Source organism: Hemicordylus capensis, chromosome 6 (genome assembly GCF_027244095.1).
Source record: "Hemicordylus capensis ecotype Gifberg chromosome 6, rHemCap1.1.pri, whole genome shotgun sequence".
In the NCBI taxonomy this organism is placed as follows: domain Eukaryota; kingdom Metazoa; phylum Chordata; class Lepidosauria; order Squamata; family Cordylidae; genus Hemicordylus; species Hemicordylus capensis.
Window position 1 is genome coordinate 89,984,842 of NC_069662.1, and position 14,575 is coordinate 89,999,416.

A 14,575-nucleotide genomic window follows, 5' to 3' on the forward strand; every position below is an offset into this window, starting at 1 on the left:
CCAGTTTGCACTTGGGGGGGCGTGAAGAATCATCAGCTTTCACCACATTTAGAGTAAATATCATCTCCAGTACCACTTAAAGAAGCCTCTTATTAGCACTCCACTAAGTATGCTTAAATGCACATGCATGTCTTTCTATTACACACTATCCTTTTCAATAAATTAAGTTCTACATTTTTTAGACAAGTTACAATTGTGCAGTTTCTCCAAAGACTGACCCACATTATAATTCTGTTATACCAGAGTAAACATATTTGGGTTGCAACACTATATTAACATAAATTTTAGGACTGCATGCCATTGCTTTTAGGACAAAACTCATGCTTTTACTGAGACATTGTCACTCCTACAGCACGATACTAAACAGGTTTACACAGAAGTAAGCTTTACTTATTAAAATGGTACTTACTTCCTCATAATTGTGGTTAGGATTGCAGCCCAGTACTGTCAGGTTTAAATCATCACTGTAAAGACCTAAATAGGAAACACACAGCAGACTAAATATGATCGCTTACCGATATCCCAGAAATTGCTGACTTATTCACAGATGACTCGACAGGCCTTTGTGAACAGGATGTAGCATTCTGCTTCACACTGCCACTATTGATTCTAGCAGATGCTCCACTTGTAGTGGACAATTTGGATAAACAAGTAGTGCCAGGCTGTTCTTGTGTATTGTTTTGCTTTGCAGATGGATGACTTAGGTCATCTTCCCAGGAACCAATTGTAGCAGCAAGGTTGGCTAAACGGCCTTTTCGCCCTATAGGGGTCTCAGATGTAAGGGCTAGTTTGGGTGGGGAAACAGCACATTCTTTTGATTGGATGGGAGATGCGCAAGAACTTTCAGACAAATCTGAAAAAGGAGGCAATACAGAGCGTTAGTGTTATAAAGCTATGTGACACTTGACAATTAAAGCAGTTCTTGCTATAAATAACCAATGAGATGCAGAATGTTCTGAAGCAAACTGGGAGCACCCAGCAACCCAGGCGCCTCTCACCCACCCCATCTCCCATGGGAGAAGATAGGAGCTAAGGGAGGGGAGGGGGATGACCCTTCTTATCACCTAACCTCTTGTTGTTGAGACCACACAAATGAGATCCATATAAGAAACTGAAGTCATGGGAGACCTCTTTCACACTTCAGACATGTAGCCTTTACCGTATTTTACAGACTATAAGACACTATGGACTATAAGACGCACCTTAATTTTAATCCAGTTTTCCAGTTTTCGAGCTTTCCTTCTCCTCTCGCCTCCATCTCCCCTCCAAGCCCTCCCACCGCGCCCCGCTCTGTCCTTTCCCTCTTTCTGCCAGCAGCAGCGAGCCCACGTTGGTGACCCACCACGGCGGCTGCTGCTGCTGGTTGTTGCTCATTGCGGGCAGGGCCCGCCCAGGACCTCCTTCTCCACCTCCTCTTGTGCCTCCGGCGGCTCCTGCGGGCTGGCGCTCGCCTGCGCGGGCTCGTCTCCGGGTCGGGCCCCGCGTCCCCTCAGAGGGCGGCAGCGCAGCAGCCTCCCTCACTGCAGCAGCATCGGGGTGGCAACCGGAGGGAGCCCGGGGAAGGGGGCGGCAGGCAGGCTGACTAGGTCGCTCCCGGCAGGCCCCGACGAGAGAGGAAGGGAGGTGGTAAGCGAATCCTCCCTGCTTGCCCTTCCTCCTCCTCCCCCCTCTCTTTCCCGACAAGCCCTAAACTTCCAACTTCTCCCCAGCTCCGGCCGCACAATCCAACATAGCAGGGAGTGAGGAGCGGACGAGACCAAGCGGTGCGAGTGGAGAGGGGAGGACGGGGCTAGAGGCGAAGCAGCCGGTACAGGGAGCAGCAGCAGCAGCAGCAACAGCATCAAGCTTTTCGCAGAAGGGCCCATCCACGCCTTCCCCTCCGCCCTCCCTCCTTTTCCGGAGTATAAGACGCACCTGAATTTGGGCAGATATTTTTTGAGGGAAAAAGTGCGTCTTATACTCCGTAAAATATGGTATATCACAAAAGCAGGCTTCTGTAATATTCTGGTTTTAATGAATAGGATATTATAAATCAAAACATAGCATAAATTTATCCTTAGCTTCTACATTATTTGCATGCAGCTGCCTTTCTAGGTCACCTATGTTCACTAGCAATCACTTCCATGTACTCAAGGCTGCAAAACTTTTATAAGATGAAAGAACAGTCACAAATTACTTATATGGATAAGAGGCTAATATCACAATAATAAGCTTTCAGAACTTATTATAATATTATATTATAATTATCATAATAAGGTTACAGAGTCAACTTCTATTCCTCCTTGCTTAGATAATGGTACAGATTTATTTTTTAGTGACATCTATCATAATCTTTTCTCCTGACCTTTTTAATTCGTAGAAGAAAATTAAAAACTGCAAATAAAGAACAGACTTTTGACATACAGACTTCAACTTCAGTGTTCCATGTCTCACTGTTTAAAATCCACATTCTTATATCCCAGATGCTCTCCCTAAATCTAATCTAATCAAGCACCTGATTAGCATGTGAAAAAACTCTATCATATAGACATTTATCATATAATGAAGCACATACCACTATCCCAGTAGCGTCGCTGTTCAGCCAGTTTTTGCATTCGTGTTTTAACTGAGTTAACAGGAGCTGATTCAGATGTAGGGTCCTCCTCTTCTCTCTTTGTCAATGGGGCAGCCACTAGAGAGCCAGGAGCCATTTCAGGAGCACCATGGTTTATGGAAGGTGAATTAACGGGATGGCGATTCTCTGAACTAGAGACTGGAGTCTCCACGTTGTCTGAACAACGCCTTTTGGATGGTGATGGCTTTGTACTTGGTTTTGCTGCAGAAGATTTTCCGGGGTGGGTGAGGGTGGGGGACGGGACACATCAGTTGTGGAAAGTTTCAGGCTAGAACTACAACACTCCATCAACACAAGACTTCACATACAAGAACAAGATTTCACCCTTATATTAGACAATTTCTATTTCTCCACTTCATCTTCATCGTTACCTTGCTTACAAAATGGCTTCACAAGGAGCTAATTAAGTATCAAAACAGTTCTGGAAGGAAAACTTCTGGAATATTTTAGTATTAATGCTCAGGGTACATAAGAACAGCCCTGCTGGATCAGGCACAAGACCCATCTAGTCCAGCATCCTGTTTCACACAGTGGCCCACCAGATGCCCCTGGGGAGCCCACAGGCAAGAGGTATGTACATGCCCGCTCCCCTGCAACTGGTATTGAGAGGTATCTTGTTTCTGAGGCTGGAGGTGGCCCACAGCCACCAGACTAGTAGCCATTTGTCTAAGCCTCTTTTAAAGCCATCCAAGCTGATGGCCATCACCACAAACATCCCATGGCAAAGAATTCTATAGATTAATTATGTGCTGTGAAAAAGTACTTCCTCTTGTTGGTCCTAAATTTCCCGACCTTCAGTTTCATGGGGTTACCACTGGTTCTAGTGTTATGAGAGAGGGAGAAAAAATTTTCTCTGTCCACCCTCTCCACTCCATACATAGTTTTATACACCTCGATACAGTTTTTGATACTTGCTAGGGAAAGGATATAGCCTTATCCTTAATGAAGTAAACTAGTGATATTAACTCAGTGTTTGCTGCTGAAAGAAGAGCTAGTCAACTAGAACAAGAAATGCATGAGGTTTTTTAACATAAAACCACAGACCTAATGACAATGGCAAAGGCAGGGTCATGCTTGTGAAAAATACCTTCTTCACTAGGCTGAAGAGGCTGGTTGCCAGCTTCCGATAATGGTTCTCTGCTTCTTTTTGCTTGCATTGCAGGCCGTGCTGTTGGCCGCCCAGCCATCTTCTTCTGTAGGTTCTCTCTTCTGGCACGGGTTTGTTCTAGGAGTTTCTAAATATTTCATAACAGAAATTGTCCCCGATAAAGTTAATACAATCAATTTCAGTATCTGCAATTGGTATATAAACACAGTAGCAACAACAAGTCTGCTGGAAGCCTGTTGTAAGCAAACCAAACGTGAAATAATCTGTCCAGGGCAGTGATAGATAGTCTCACTGTACTACCAATTGCAATATCATCTTGTCCTTCTAGTGAAGGAAATGGATTTGGGCTACTGGAAAAAGCATGGAGTACCTGCAACCAGCAAATTGCAAGGCCTTGCTGCAAATGGTCAGGATGCAGAATAGACATAATTCAAGGGCAAAATGCATCTGTATAGTGCACTCTGAGGGCAGCAGTGGTCAAAACCAGATTTAAACCAGCTATAACTGTGAAACCCATTTGGCAATAGAGGTTCCGAAGAACTAATAGGTACAGGAGATCACCTGGATTTTAGAGAAACTGTGGACACTAGAGGCAAATAAAATCAACTGCAGTGTTGATTTTCAGCACTGTTCCAGAGCAAAAAGGTAACGGCTACACTAATGGATAATATGGTTCTGAAACAATATACAAAGTATATCAGTTCATTTGTAGTGAGTGTGAGAGACCCCATCCTCTATATCCTTCAGAGTATCTGGGGATGAATACAGAACAATATAGCAAGGGCAGCAGTTCCTCTAGTTGAAGGAGCTGTCCACCTCAGGAAAAGAAAGAAAGCTTGTAACAGGAGTTATTTTGATTTGGTTCTCAAACGTAAACCTAAACACCTTGTCTCATAACCACTTTTGGGTGTGTAATACCACTACTATTGATATTTATATACCACTCTTTAACAAAATTCTCAAAGCGGTTTACACAGAAAAATAAAGAATACATAAATAAGATGGCTCCCTCTCCCCAAAGGGCTCACAATCTCAAAAGAAACATAACGCAGACACCAGCAAGAGCCACAGGAGGGATGCTGTGCTGGGGCTGGATGGGGCCAGTTGCTCTCCCCTGGCTAAATCTTAAAGAATCACCACTTTAAAAGGTGCCTCTTTGCTCAATTAGCAGGGGTATGTGCAACTAACTAAGCAGTTAACTGCTTTGGGAGATGATTGAAACTGAAAAGCAGGGCATAAGATAAGAGTAGTGGCAAAGGTTTTTGTAAGACATAGATCCTAAGCTTCTGCACTGGATAATTTGTTTCTGATCTGAGAACCTGGAGAGTGGCAAACACGTTTATCTCAGAGGAGTATCCAGATATGTGCACATCTGCACTTCAAGGCTGAAATCCCACGTACATAGAACTAGGAGCAGTCAATGAAGATATTTATTGCCTCTTGAGGACAAGGATCATTTTTAAGATGTGTGACTAGCCTTTCAGAAAGCACTAACAAGAATACAAGAAATATACATACATACAGCTGGTTGGGCCTCACTGGTGTGAAACTCCCAGACCATACCATGAAAGATATAAATATGCCATTTTCACAGGTAGGTTCCAGACCTCACCCAGACTACCCGAAAAAATCTAAAATCCTGGAAATATTGCTTAATTTGCCAAAGAACATGGAAAACTTCTCCCATTGGAAACACTTGGGGAACAATACCTTCCAATGAACTCTGGCAGTTTTCCCGGGTAGTTTGAGACAGAACATCCAGACTTTCACTGAATTATGAAACAATGAACAAGCTATATATTAAGTTCACTGCATGCCAGTCCACGTTGGATTTCCATGAAAGTCGCTTAAGCAATCAAAAAACACAAAAAACCTCAAGTACTAAAGATAAAAGCATTTTTCTGAACACAAACTCTTCTAGTCATCAACCAGCACTGAGTGAAGAGAGAGTGCATTGTGATTTTATGGTACAGGAGGTATGCTTGCAAACTGAGAACCCGTTTTACTAGTTTGAGACTATAAGTGCCCAAATGTAGTACACAGTGGCTTCAGTGTAGATTATGATGGTACCCAAAGCATAAGCAGCAGGGAATATAAAAGCCAGCTATATTATTATCTGACCAACAATTACAGTAACCCCACTTTGTACAACACAATCTTTACCTTAAGTTTATAACAAGAGAAACATAAATATTATTGCATTAAAGTAACATGCATCTTCCATAAACCAATCTTTGTATTCAATTACCAGTTTACTGGAAAACGAGACAATTTAGTTATCCTGAAATATATCAAAGGGCATAGAACTAACTGATGTATACTTGAAGTATTTTGTTCTGCTTTGTTACATTAATACAGAGTTGTAAAAAAATAAATATACTGAAGGCAGTATCAGGATAGTAGTTTTCCCCATGAGTCTGAAATTTGACTCCTTCACACAAATAGGGGTTAACTCACAATTAAGAGCACCACACTTATTCAGGAAGAATTGATTAAAAGTTTGCCTGTCAAAGCTATTTACTTTTTCCATTACACTAATACAGACAGAAAAGTGGCATGGTTAATTGATCCACTTTAATTCTAACAGTGCTTTGTAGTTCATATTTCACCAAAACTAAGATACATGTCAGAACTAGTGAATTGACATTGAGCCAGATACTTTAAAAATCTGTACATCCTCCAATATTGTGAAATATTTCAGTCAATTCAACTAAACATGTTTGATAACTACCAGGACTAAAAAGAAGAAGAAGAAGTTGTTCAGCTGTATCTATAAGGGCGTGAGAGCTCTGGAAGGCTTCCAAAACCTAAAATACACTGATGTTCAGTTTAACAAATTATACGATACTTGAAAACAGATTGCTTCAGAACTAGTCTTGTCAAGTCTTCCACTACCAATTAAGGAGAAAATGTTAGATGTTTGTATGCAGTGTCATAAAAGAAGAGATTGCCATCAGCTTTGGCACACCACACATTGTGTAAGCTAAGGAAACTGCCCTAACGTACAATTTGAATGAAATCACTTAGCCAGGTTGCTTACAGACTCTTATATTGCTTAAATAAAGCAAATTAATTAAGGCACTTACAGCATAATCTTATGAATGTCTACCCAGAAATAGGATCTGCCAATTTCTGTGGGGTATCACTCTTAGTCAGCCTTAGAATAGTTTGATCACAATCACCCAAGTTTTCCAAAATTAGTTTTGAAAATGACACCTTGTCAACTTTTTAAATATTAAGACAAAGACATTTTAACCTTAAGAGTAAAATCATGTAATAATTCGGGGGGGAGGGAGTCAATTGCAAAATTCTATATTTCTAAAGGAATCCTAGAGCCAGAAAAAAAGCTATTCTAAACACCACACCCATTTGTCTCATTTTTTCCCAGTGAGTCAGGAGGGGAGGGGGGGAGAGATGCAGTTTCTGTATACTCCTACAAGCAAAACTAACTGCAAATAATACTGGATGGTAGTACAGTACAATGCTTGCAAATTACGATTTCAAGAGTGGCTTTTTTTCCCTTCGCGATGCAGAGTATCTTCTACTGTGCTGACTTCTACACCAAGATCTCTGGAAGGGAGAAATTCCCCTCTAAAAGAAACTGTAGACCACGAGCCCCAAACCTTACAGAGCTATAAAAAGCTCGAATCCAGAACAGCGATAGTTAACGAAGACCCATTGTCCACCACCCAGATGACTTAAAGTCATTGACTGTAGCCTTTGTAACCGATACCTTTCACTGAACCACGTGGACATCCACACCCTAAGTGCCTCTAAGCCAGAGAGCAAACAGAAAATAGACCAAGTTTCGCGTTAAACCGTTACCCCAGAACCCGAAATAAGCCGTTTTTGCGGGAGGTGAGGGCAGAAAAACACACAACAGACTAACTGTACACTCTTGTGCATTTTATTCTTAAACAGTAACAATGGGGTTTACTTCCAGGTAAGTGCACCACAGGATCGCAGTCTAAAGGACGTAATTCAGATACGAGTCTTTAAAAGTTGAGGCACTTCTTAAGGATTTACCACTCAAACTCATGTAGGTTTACCCAGAAGTAGGTCTCTCACAGTCCACTGGGACTTAGCCTTCAAGAAGGAGACTGCATGAGACCACCCCAGTGACTTCTCTCCCTACTGAAGCATATTAAAGATACAGCATCCCCCCTCCACAAATTAGTTCTCCCAGCCACAGCTCTTAAACACCCAAATGGCTCCCCCTCCCTCTATTATGACAGACACTGAACACTTCACAGAACCACTAACCTCCGTGAAGGGGTCCATCTCTGCGGGTGACACCAGCGACGCCCACCCCTCGCTCGCTCCCCGTCTGCTTCTAAGCTGCCACGGTAATAAAAACCGCCCTTCAGATTTGAATTTCAGCGCCTGCCACTTTCAGGAGCCTCACTGCGCATGCGCCCCGCCACCGAGCCGATTCCGCTCCGCCCAGCCTCATCACGTGGGAGACCAACTCAATCGAAGGAGTCGCCGCCTTCTTGTTCTTCGGGCATGCCACATACGCTCCCCCGCCCCGCCCCGCCCCGCCCCCCGCTTGAGTGCAACCTAACTCGGTGTTTTTCTGGTTGTCTGTCTATGAATGAGAGCAAGTAGGGGCGGGGAAGAGACTGACTGATGTAAACATTACCCATTTAAAGGCTCCTATTCTGCTAAAGTTGATTCTTAGCACCGCCTACTTATAACACAAGCTTCTCTCGTTGGTTGCTTCTTCGGGAACAAAAGTTAGGCTTGCTATCTTATTGTTTGACAGGGCTCCTGTGCCATTTAACAACAACAAACGAACGGTTGTGGTTTTTCTTCGGGATGGCTATGCACAGCTGATGAGATATCTACTCGAAAGTAAAGTCCATTGATGTCATTGGGATTTGTTTTCACGCAAGGGAAGACTTTATTTCAATCGGTTAAGAGACGCCTAAGCCAGTGCATAGGATCAGACTTCACGTTTGATAACTATTGTACTCGTAGTTATAAGAAAGGCTACGCCAGCTGAATTTCTTCCTATTGCTCAGATACCGAATCCGAACACAAACAGGTGCAGGAGCCCTGCTAGAAATAAAGGGGGCATTTCAAATGCGAAATTAGAGCTTTGATGTTCTGAAAAGGTAAGCTAAGAAACACCGCCCTGAGCCATTTTTGGAAGGGCGGTATAGAAAGCAAATAAATAAATAAATAAACAGACTGCCCCATTTATCCCAGAATAGAAATATTTTATTTTAAAAATAAAAAATGCTATGGAGTCTTTGTCCTTGACAAATTCAGTATAATATTGATGCCATGAATTAGGTTATCTTCTTAGTAATTAAAATGTTAGCATCAAGAGTCATCCTCATGTTCAACACTAGGACACTGAGCACTATGTTAGTTTTAGAAATACAGGGAAAGAATCTTAATTTACCACTAGTTTTGTTATTTTCTACTTGCTGAGTTACGGTAAATGAAAGCATAAGTTAGCTCTAAAACATAATTAGTATTTGCATGAGCCTTTACCTGTACTGTATGTTTTTAAGAATAATTTGATAGAAATTGTTTTTAAAGAGTTATTCATTATCCTGTATTAAATCTTGCCCTGTTTTCCTGAAAACACAAGGTTGTCACATTTTTTCCAACAGGAAGATTACATTTTTGTAATGTCTAAAAATAATTTAGACATATCTATTGCATATTTCACATTTGAAGCAGCTATTCATATGTGATTAGGCACTGTACTTCTGGGATAGGGCAAGATACTTCAGTTTAGAACTAAAACAGCTGAAACAAAACAACACCATTTAAGGCAGTTTCAAGGCTTCTGTAGCTCTCACTGGCTCCTATATTGCCAGTTTCCACACTTGAAACAACCAACTGGTTCCACCAGAGAAATCTGGTATAAGTGTCTGTGTAGTTTGCTTCCCCCACACCCACCCCGCTGCAGATGCAATCAAATCTAAGGCTGACATAACAAAATGTAAACCGCCCAGAGCCGTTGGATGGGGCGGTGTCAGATTTGATTGCATCAGAAGGGGGGAAATAAAATAAAATTCTCCTTTTCCACCCCTTGCCATTCAGTAAAAGAGATTTTGCTGACAAGTTTACTGTATGCACATTCATGGCTCTGTTGAAAATGATACAATTCCATTTCCAAGACAGCATTGTGTATCTGATTAGCTCTTTAAACAAATTTGAGAGAGAGAGCTTTGCCAGTGTAGATCACACAGATTCATGGGAATATGCCTTCCAGTTCTATCGCAGATACTCTGACAATCACTTCAGTGTCTGAAACTGAACGGCTCCACTTGACCTTGACCCTCCAAGGCAGTGGAGTCATTCAGGGATTTGAAGCTGGTAAAAGCTCTCTTTATATAATCTTGGGAGTTTGAAGGTGGGAGGCATCACCACAACCCCTTCAGGGTCAGTTCCAGGCTTCAGGGGAGCCTTGGCAGGGGTGGGCCCCAACAAAGCCATTCTGTTACCACATGGGCACAGAGGTAGTCTCAGCGATCAGCAGTGCACCCTTGATGCCAGCTCTGGATCACTTGTCCAGGAGCTCTAACCAAAGTATTTTGTATGTGCGTATATTTGGAAAACAGTAAGGCTATTTTATGTGTGTGTTAACATCTTCTGCATGGATGAAGCTGCTTGATCAGAAGGTTTAAATAGAAATGGCCCATAAGAGCACTGGTTGCTACGACTGTACACAAATGATGATTTATGTCCTCTACCGTGGCACAAGCCCTGCTCCCAAATAACAGTGCAGGAGGGGAGACAATTCAGGGAAAGCAAAGGAAAATGTTCCTTCCATTCTCTAGTATGTGCTTACAGATACACTCATCCTAAACAACAGACCGGGGTAGACAAAGGAGAAAGCGGGATATGCTGGTAGATCACTGGGCATTTTGGAGTAGACCAGCAAGGGTTTCTGACTCTCCATTGTTTAACAGTGGCCAGCACAAAAAGGCTCCCCACTTTTCTGAATTAGACTGCTGCAACACAAAAACAAAAAGGGTAGGGCAAAACCAATAGAGTGTGTACCTGCCCCCAAGCCTCTATGTTGCAGCTAGCTCCAGTTGGTGGACCTCAAGGTTCTAGTAAAAAACACAGCAGAACTTACAAGCTTGAAATCTCCCCCTGCTATACAAGTCAGTGGAATAGAGCCCTTTCTCACCATCCCGTGAGTGGGCTGGGTGGCAGGGAAAGCTACAAAAACCCGCCTTCCCTGCAGAGTGCAGATAATCCCCAGGACCATCTGGATGTGCAGATTTGCATACCCAGGTGGTCTGCCGCTGCCCCAGGCAACGTGGGAGCCTGGACTTGTCATCCCAGGCCTCGGATATCCCACAATGCACCATGCCAGTGCATTGTGTGGATTCCCCCAGTGATGACTGGGCACCAGGCTCTAACTGGCCCACAGGGCAATAGGGCATATTCCCAGTGCACCTTGCCACGCTCGGCAGCAGTGAATACTCCCACCCTTAAGTACCCATTCTGCTGAAAACCCGGCACCCTCCCCACATACATTCCACTGCCCTCTCGGTGCCCCCTGTCTGGCCTTGCCGGGTCCTGGGAGCCTACTCCTGTGTCCTGGGAGCAGCCAGCACCGACACACAAGCAGTTAGCCTGGGTTAAGGGCACACTTGCACCCTTATCCTTGGCTACACCACACTTTTAGAAACTAGTTTCTGGGGTATGCAGCTTGAAGCACTAAGAAAGCCTCCTAGGCAGTTTCCCTTCCTAACAAGGATGAGCAAATTTCAGTTCATGATGTCCTTTTATTCACATGATGAACACATGCTGGCTTTCGGGAAATCGCTGCTTTCAAAATAGTTTGTACTCCTCTGTGGCTAAAAAGTCAAATCTGAACAGCATGTTGGCGTGTGGGGGAGGATGGCAAAGCAATGCTTAATCAGGAGATAATGTAAAAAGTGATCCAAGTCTTCTGGAGGCAATATTTTATTCCATCTGATAATGAAGGCCATTCATACTGATTAGTATGATAAATACTATCAATTAGTAAACTGGTAACTATTTATACTGATAAGAAGGACATTCTTTCAGAAGTCTTTGCTTTTTAAATAGCTTATTGCCTCCCTTTTTATTTATTTTTATTTTTTACATTTTATATCCTGCAAACTACTCAGGTTACAAGGCAGAGCAGGGAATGAATATGTTGTTCTGAATTGGGGCCTAGGGGTGTGCACGGAACCGCTAACTGTGTGTGTGTGGGTACCTTTAAGAGTGGCGGGAGGGCTTACTTACCCCTCCCGTATCTATCGTTTTAATAGTTTTAACATTGTTTTAATATATTGTTTTAAGGTTTTAAATTATTGTAATGTTTTAACTTTGTTATTTTTTTAACCAATGTTTTAATTTCTCTGTTGTCACTTATTTGTTTTAGCCAATATTTTAAATTTTCTGTTGTCATTTTTTGTTGTAAACCACCCAGAGACGTAGGGTTTTTGGCATTATAAAAATATGTTCAATCAATCAATCAATAAAATAAGCCCCCTTTAAAGCTATCCAAGCTATTGGCCATCATCACATCCCTTGGCAGAGAATTCTATAGATTATGTGCTGTGTGAAAAAGTACTTCCTTAATATATCAGTTTGCTGCTACATTAGTCAGTTTTCTCTTTCCCAAACAATTTTAAATTAATAAATTAAAAACCCATATCATGTATAATAACAATTTTGCACCGTATAACATGATAAAAATATGAACCAGCTACTACAGTCATTTTCTTGAGTATACTCAGAACCATTTATGCAATAACATCATGTTTACACCAGAGGGCATTACTTTAACAATTTAGACTTCTGAAATTACTCCCCCCACCCATACTTTTAAAATATATAATCATGGTTGGGTTGAAATGATCATTGAAAGGTGAGCGTTTACTGCTATTTGAATATGTTCGAATGTAAATTATAACTTTTGAGAGCAGACTCAACCCTTGATGCAGTTACCTCTGAATTCTGTATTCATTTATTCATACTGTATACCCACCAAGAGGAACATAGGAAGCTGCCTTATACATACCAAGTCATACCATTGGTCCACCTAGCTCAATATGGTCTACACAGACTGGCAGCAGCTTCTCCAAGGTTGAAGGCAAGAGTCACTCAGTCCTGTCTTGGAGATGCCAGGAAGGGAACTTGGAACCTTCTGCATGCGGGAATGCAGGTTCTAGGGATGTGCACGGAACTGGCGATGGCTGGTTCAGTGGTGCGGGGGGTGGTTATTACCTTTAAGGACCAGGGAGGGTGTACTTCCAGTCCAATGCACACCGGGGTGGCAAGGAGGTATGCTTCCGCCCTGCGGGACTGTTTTTAATCACAGTGCCAGCAGGGGAAATGTGTGTGGGGGCGGGAGGGGGTAAGAGCACTCTCCCTGCCCACTAAAAGGTAACACGCCCCCCTCCCGCCGCCGCCATCAAACTGGCTAAACTGCCGGACCTTCAAACGGGTTTGGAGGGCCTCCGAACCGGTTTGTGCACATCCCTAGCAGGTGCCCTTCCCAGAGTGGCTCCATCCCCAAAAAGGAATATCTTATAGTGGTCACACATATAGTCTCCCATTCAAATGCAAACTAGGGCAGACCCTGCTTAGCAAAGGGGACAATTCATGCTTGCTATCACAAGACCAGCTCTCCTCCAAAGCTTCCAGTTTTCCAAAGATAGGAAACTAGCTCTGGAGCAGCAGGCAATTGTTTCTGAGTTACTCCTCTGCCTTTAGAAATCCCTCCCACCATAAAAATTGTTGAACAAATTCAACAGGCATGGCTTTCCACATCAGTTCTATCAACAAAGATCAGACTCCAGGCCATCAGGTTCTAGGCCCCAGTGGAGGTGAGTGTCAGTACAAGTGGGTCATGAGGAGGTGCATGGTCAGACATAAACTGGGTTCTGGAGCAGCAAATCAGGATCATAGGGTCAAATCTGAGCAGGTGCATTGTCAAATGAAATGAAATTGAGAAATGAGTAAATGTTCATGAATGTGAGGTCAAAAGGCTACTGCAACAGCAGCAGTGAGTGACTTTGTAAGTACTAGTCTCTGAGCCTTTAAGTTCTTGTCTTGGGGACAGGACTCAGTGATGGAGCATCTGCTTTGCATTCAGAAGGTCCCAAGTTCAGTCCCCCGCATCTAGGGCTGGGAAAGAACCCTGTCTGAAACCCCAAAGAGCTGCTGCCAGTCAGAGTTGACACTACTGAGCTAGATGGACCAACAGCCTGACTCGGTATAAGGCAGCTTCCTGTGTACCTACATACACACTCTCAGGGGTGCAGACAGGACAAACTGCCCTAGGGATCTACATGGCAACCCCTCCCCACAACATTTTGGTTTATATTGAAAGCGTTTGGGAGGCTGCAGAAGGAGGCAGTGCCGCATTTAGGCACAAGCTAAGTAAGCTACTTAGGGCCTCATATTCTGAGGGGCCTCTGAATACCAAAAAATGACACTATTTCATATCTTGTGTAATTGCTTGAAAAATAAAGGAGAAGGGTGGGGGGGAGTCTCTATAACAGACAATGTCATAAGACAAAAATACACTTATATGGCTACACAATTATTTATCATATTTATATAAATCTGTGGAGAAATAACTGTAAATTATATTGACATTTTATTAGACCAGGGTTCGGTTTAGTCTAATGCCGGCCATCATGGTTACAGACAGTGTTTGCCTCTTCAGACCAGTGTTCTCAGTAACAGGGATTCCCAGATGTTGTTGACTACAACTCCCATAATCCCCAGCCAACAGCCATGGTAGCAGTGGATGCTGGGAGTTGCAGTCAACAACATCTGGGAATACTCCCTGTTACAGGGAACACTGCTTCAGACTAATGCTGCTGTAACTGTGAGCA

General features: G+C 43.0%; 1 protein-coding gene across 2 annotated transcripts in view; it reads right to left on the reverse strand.

The window, feature by feature from the left end:
• The window catches only part of ANLN (anillin, actin binding protein), a 41,142-nt gene extending 32,956 nt beyond the window's left edge, over positions 1 to 8,186 (reverse strand). Inside the window, exons 1-4 of one of the 2 annotated variants that reach the window (XM_053263227.1) lie at positions 7,986 to 8,186; positions 3,702 to 3,849; positions 2,555 to 2,815; positions 516 to 853 (exon numbers count right to left, since the gene is read on the reverse strand). In XM_053263227.1, coding sequence (XP_053119202.1) covers positions 516 to 853; positions 2,555 to 2,815; positions 3,702 to 3,849; positions 7,986 to 8,003 — 765 coding nt within the window. In that variant the 5' untranslated portion in view covers positions 8,004 to 8,186. The remainder of the gene's footprint in view (positions 1 to 515; positions 854 to 2,554; positions 2,816 to 3,701; positions 3,850 to 7,985) is intronic. The other variant, XM_053263228.1, reaches the window with a different exon arrangement.
• Positions 8,187 to 14,575: the final 6,389 nt, after the last annotated feature.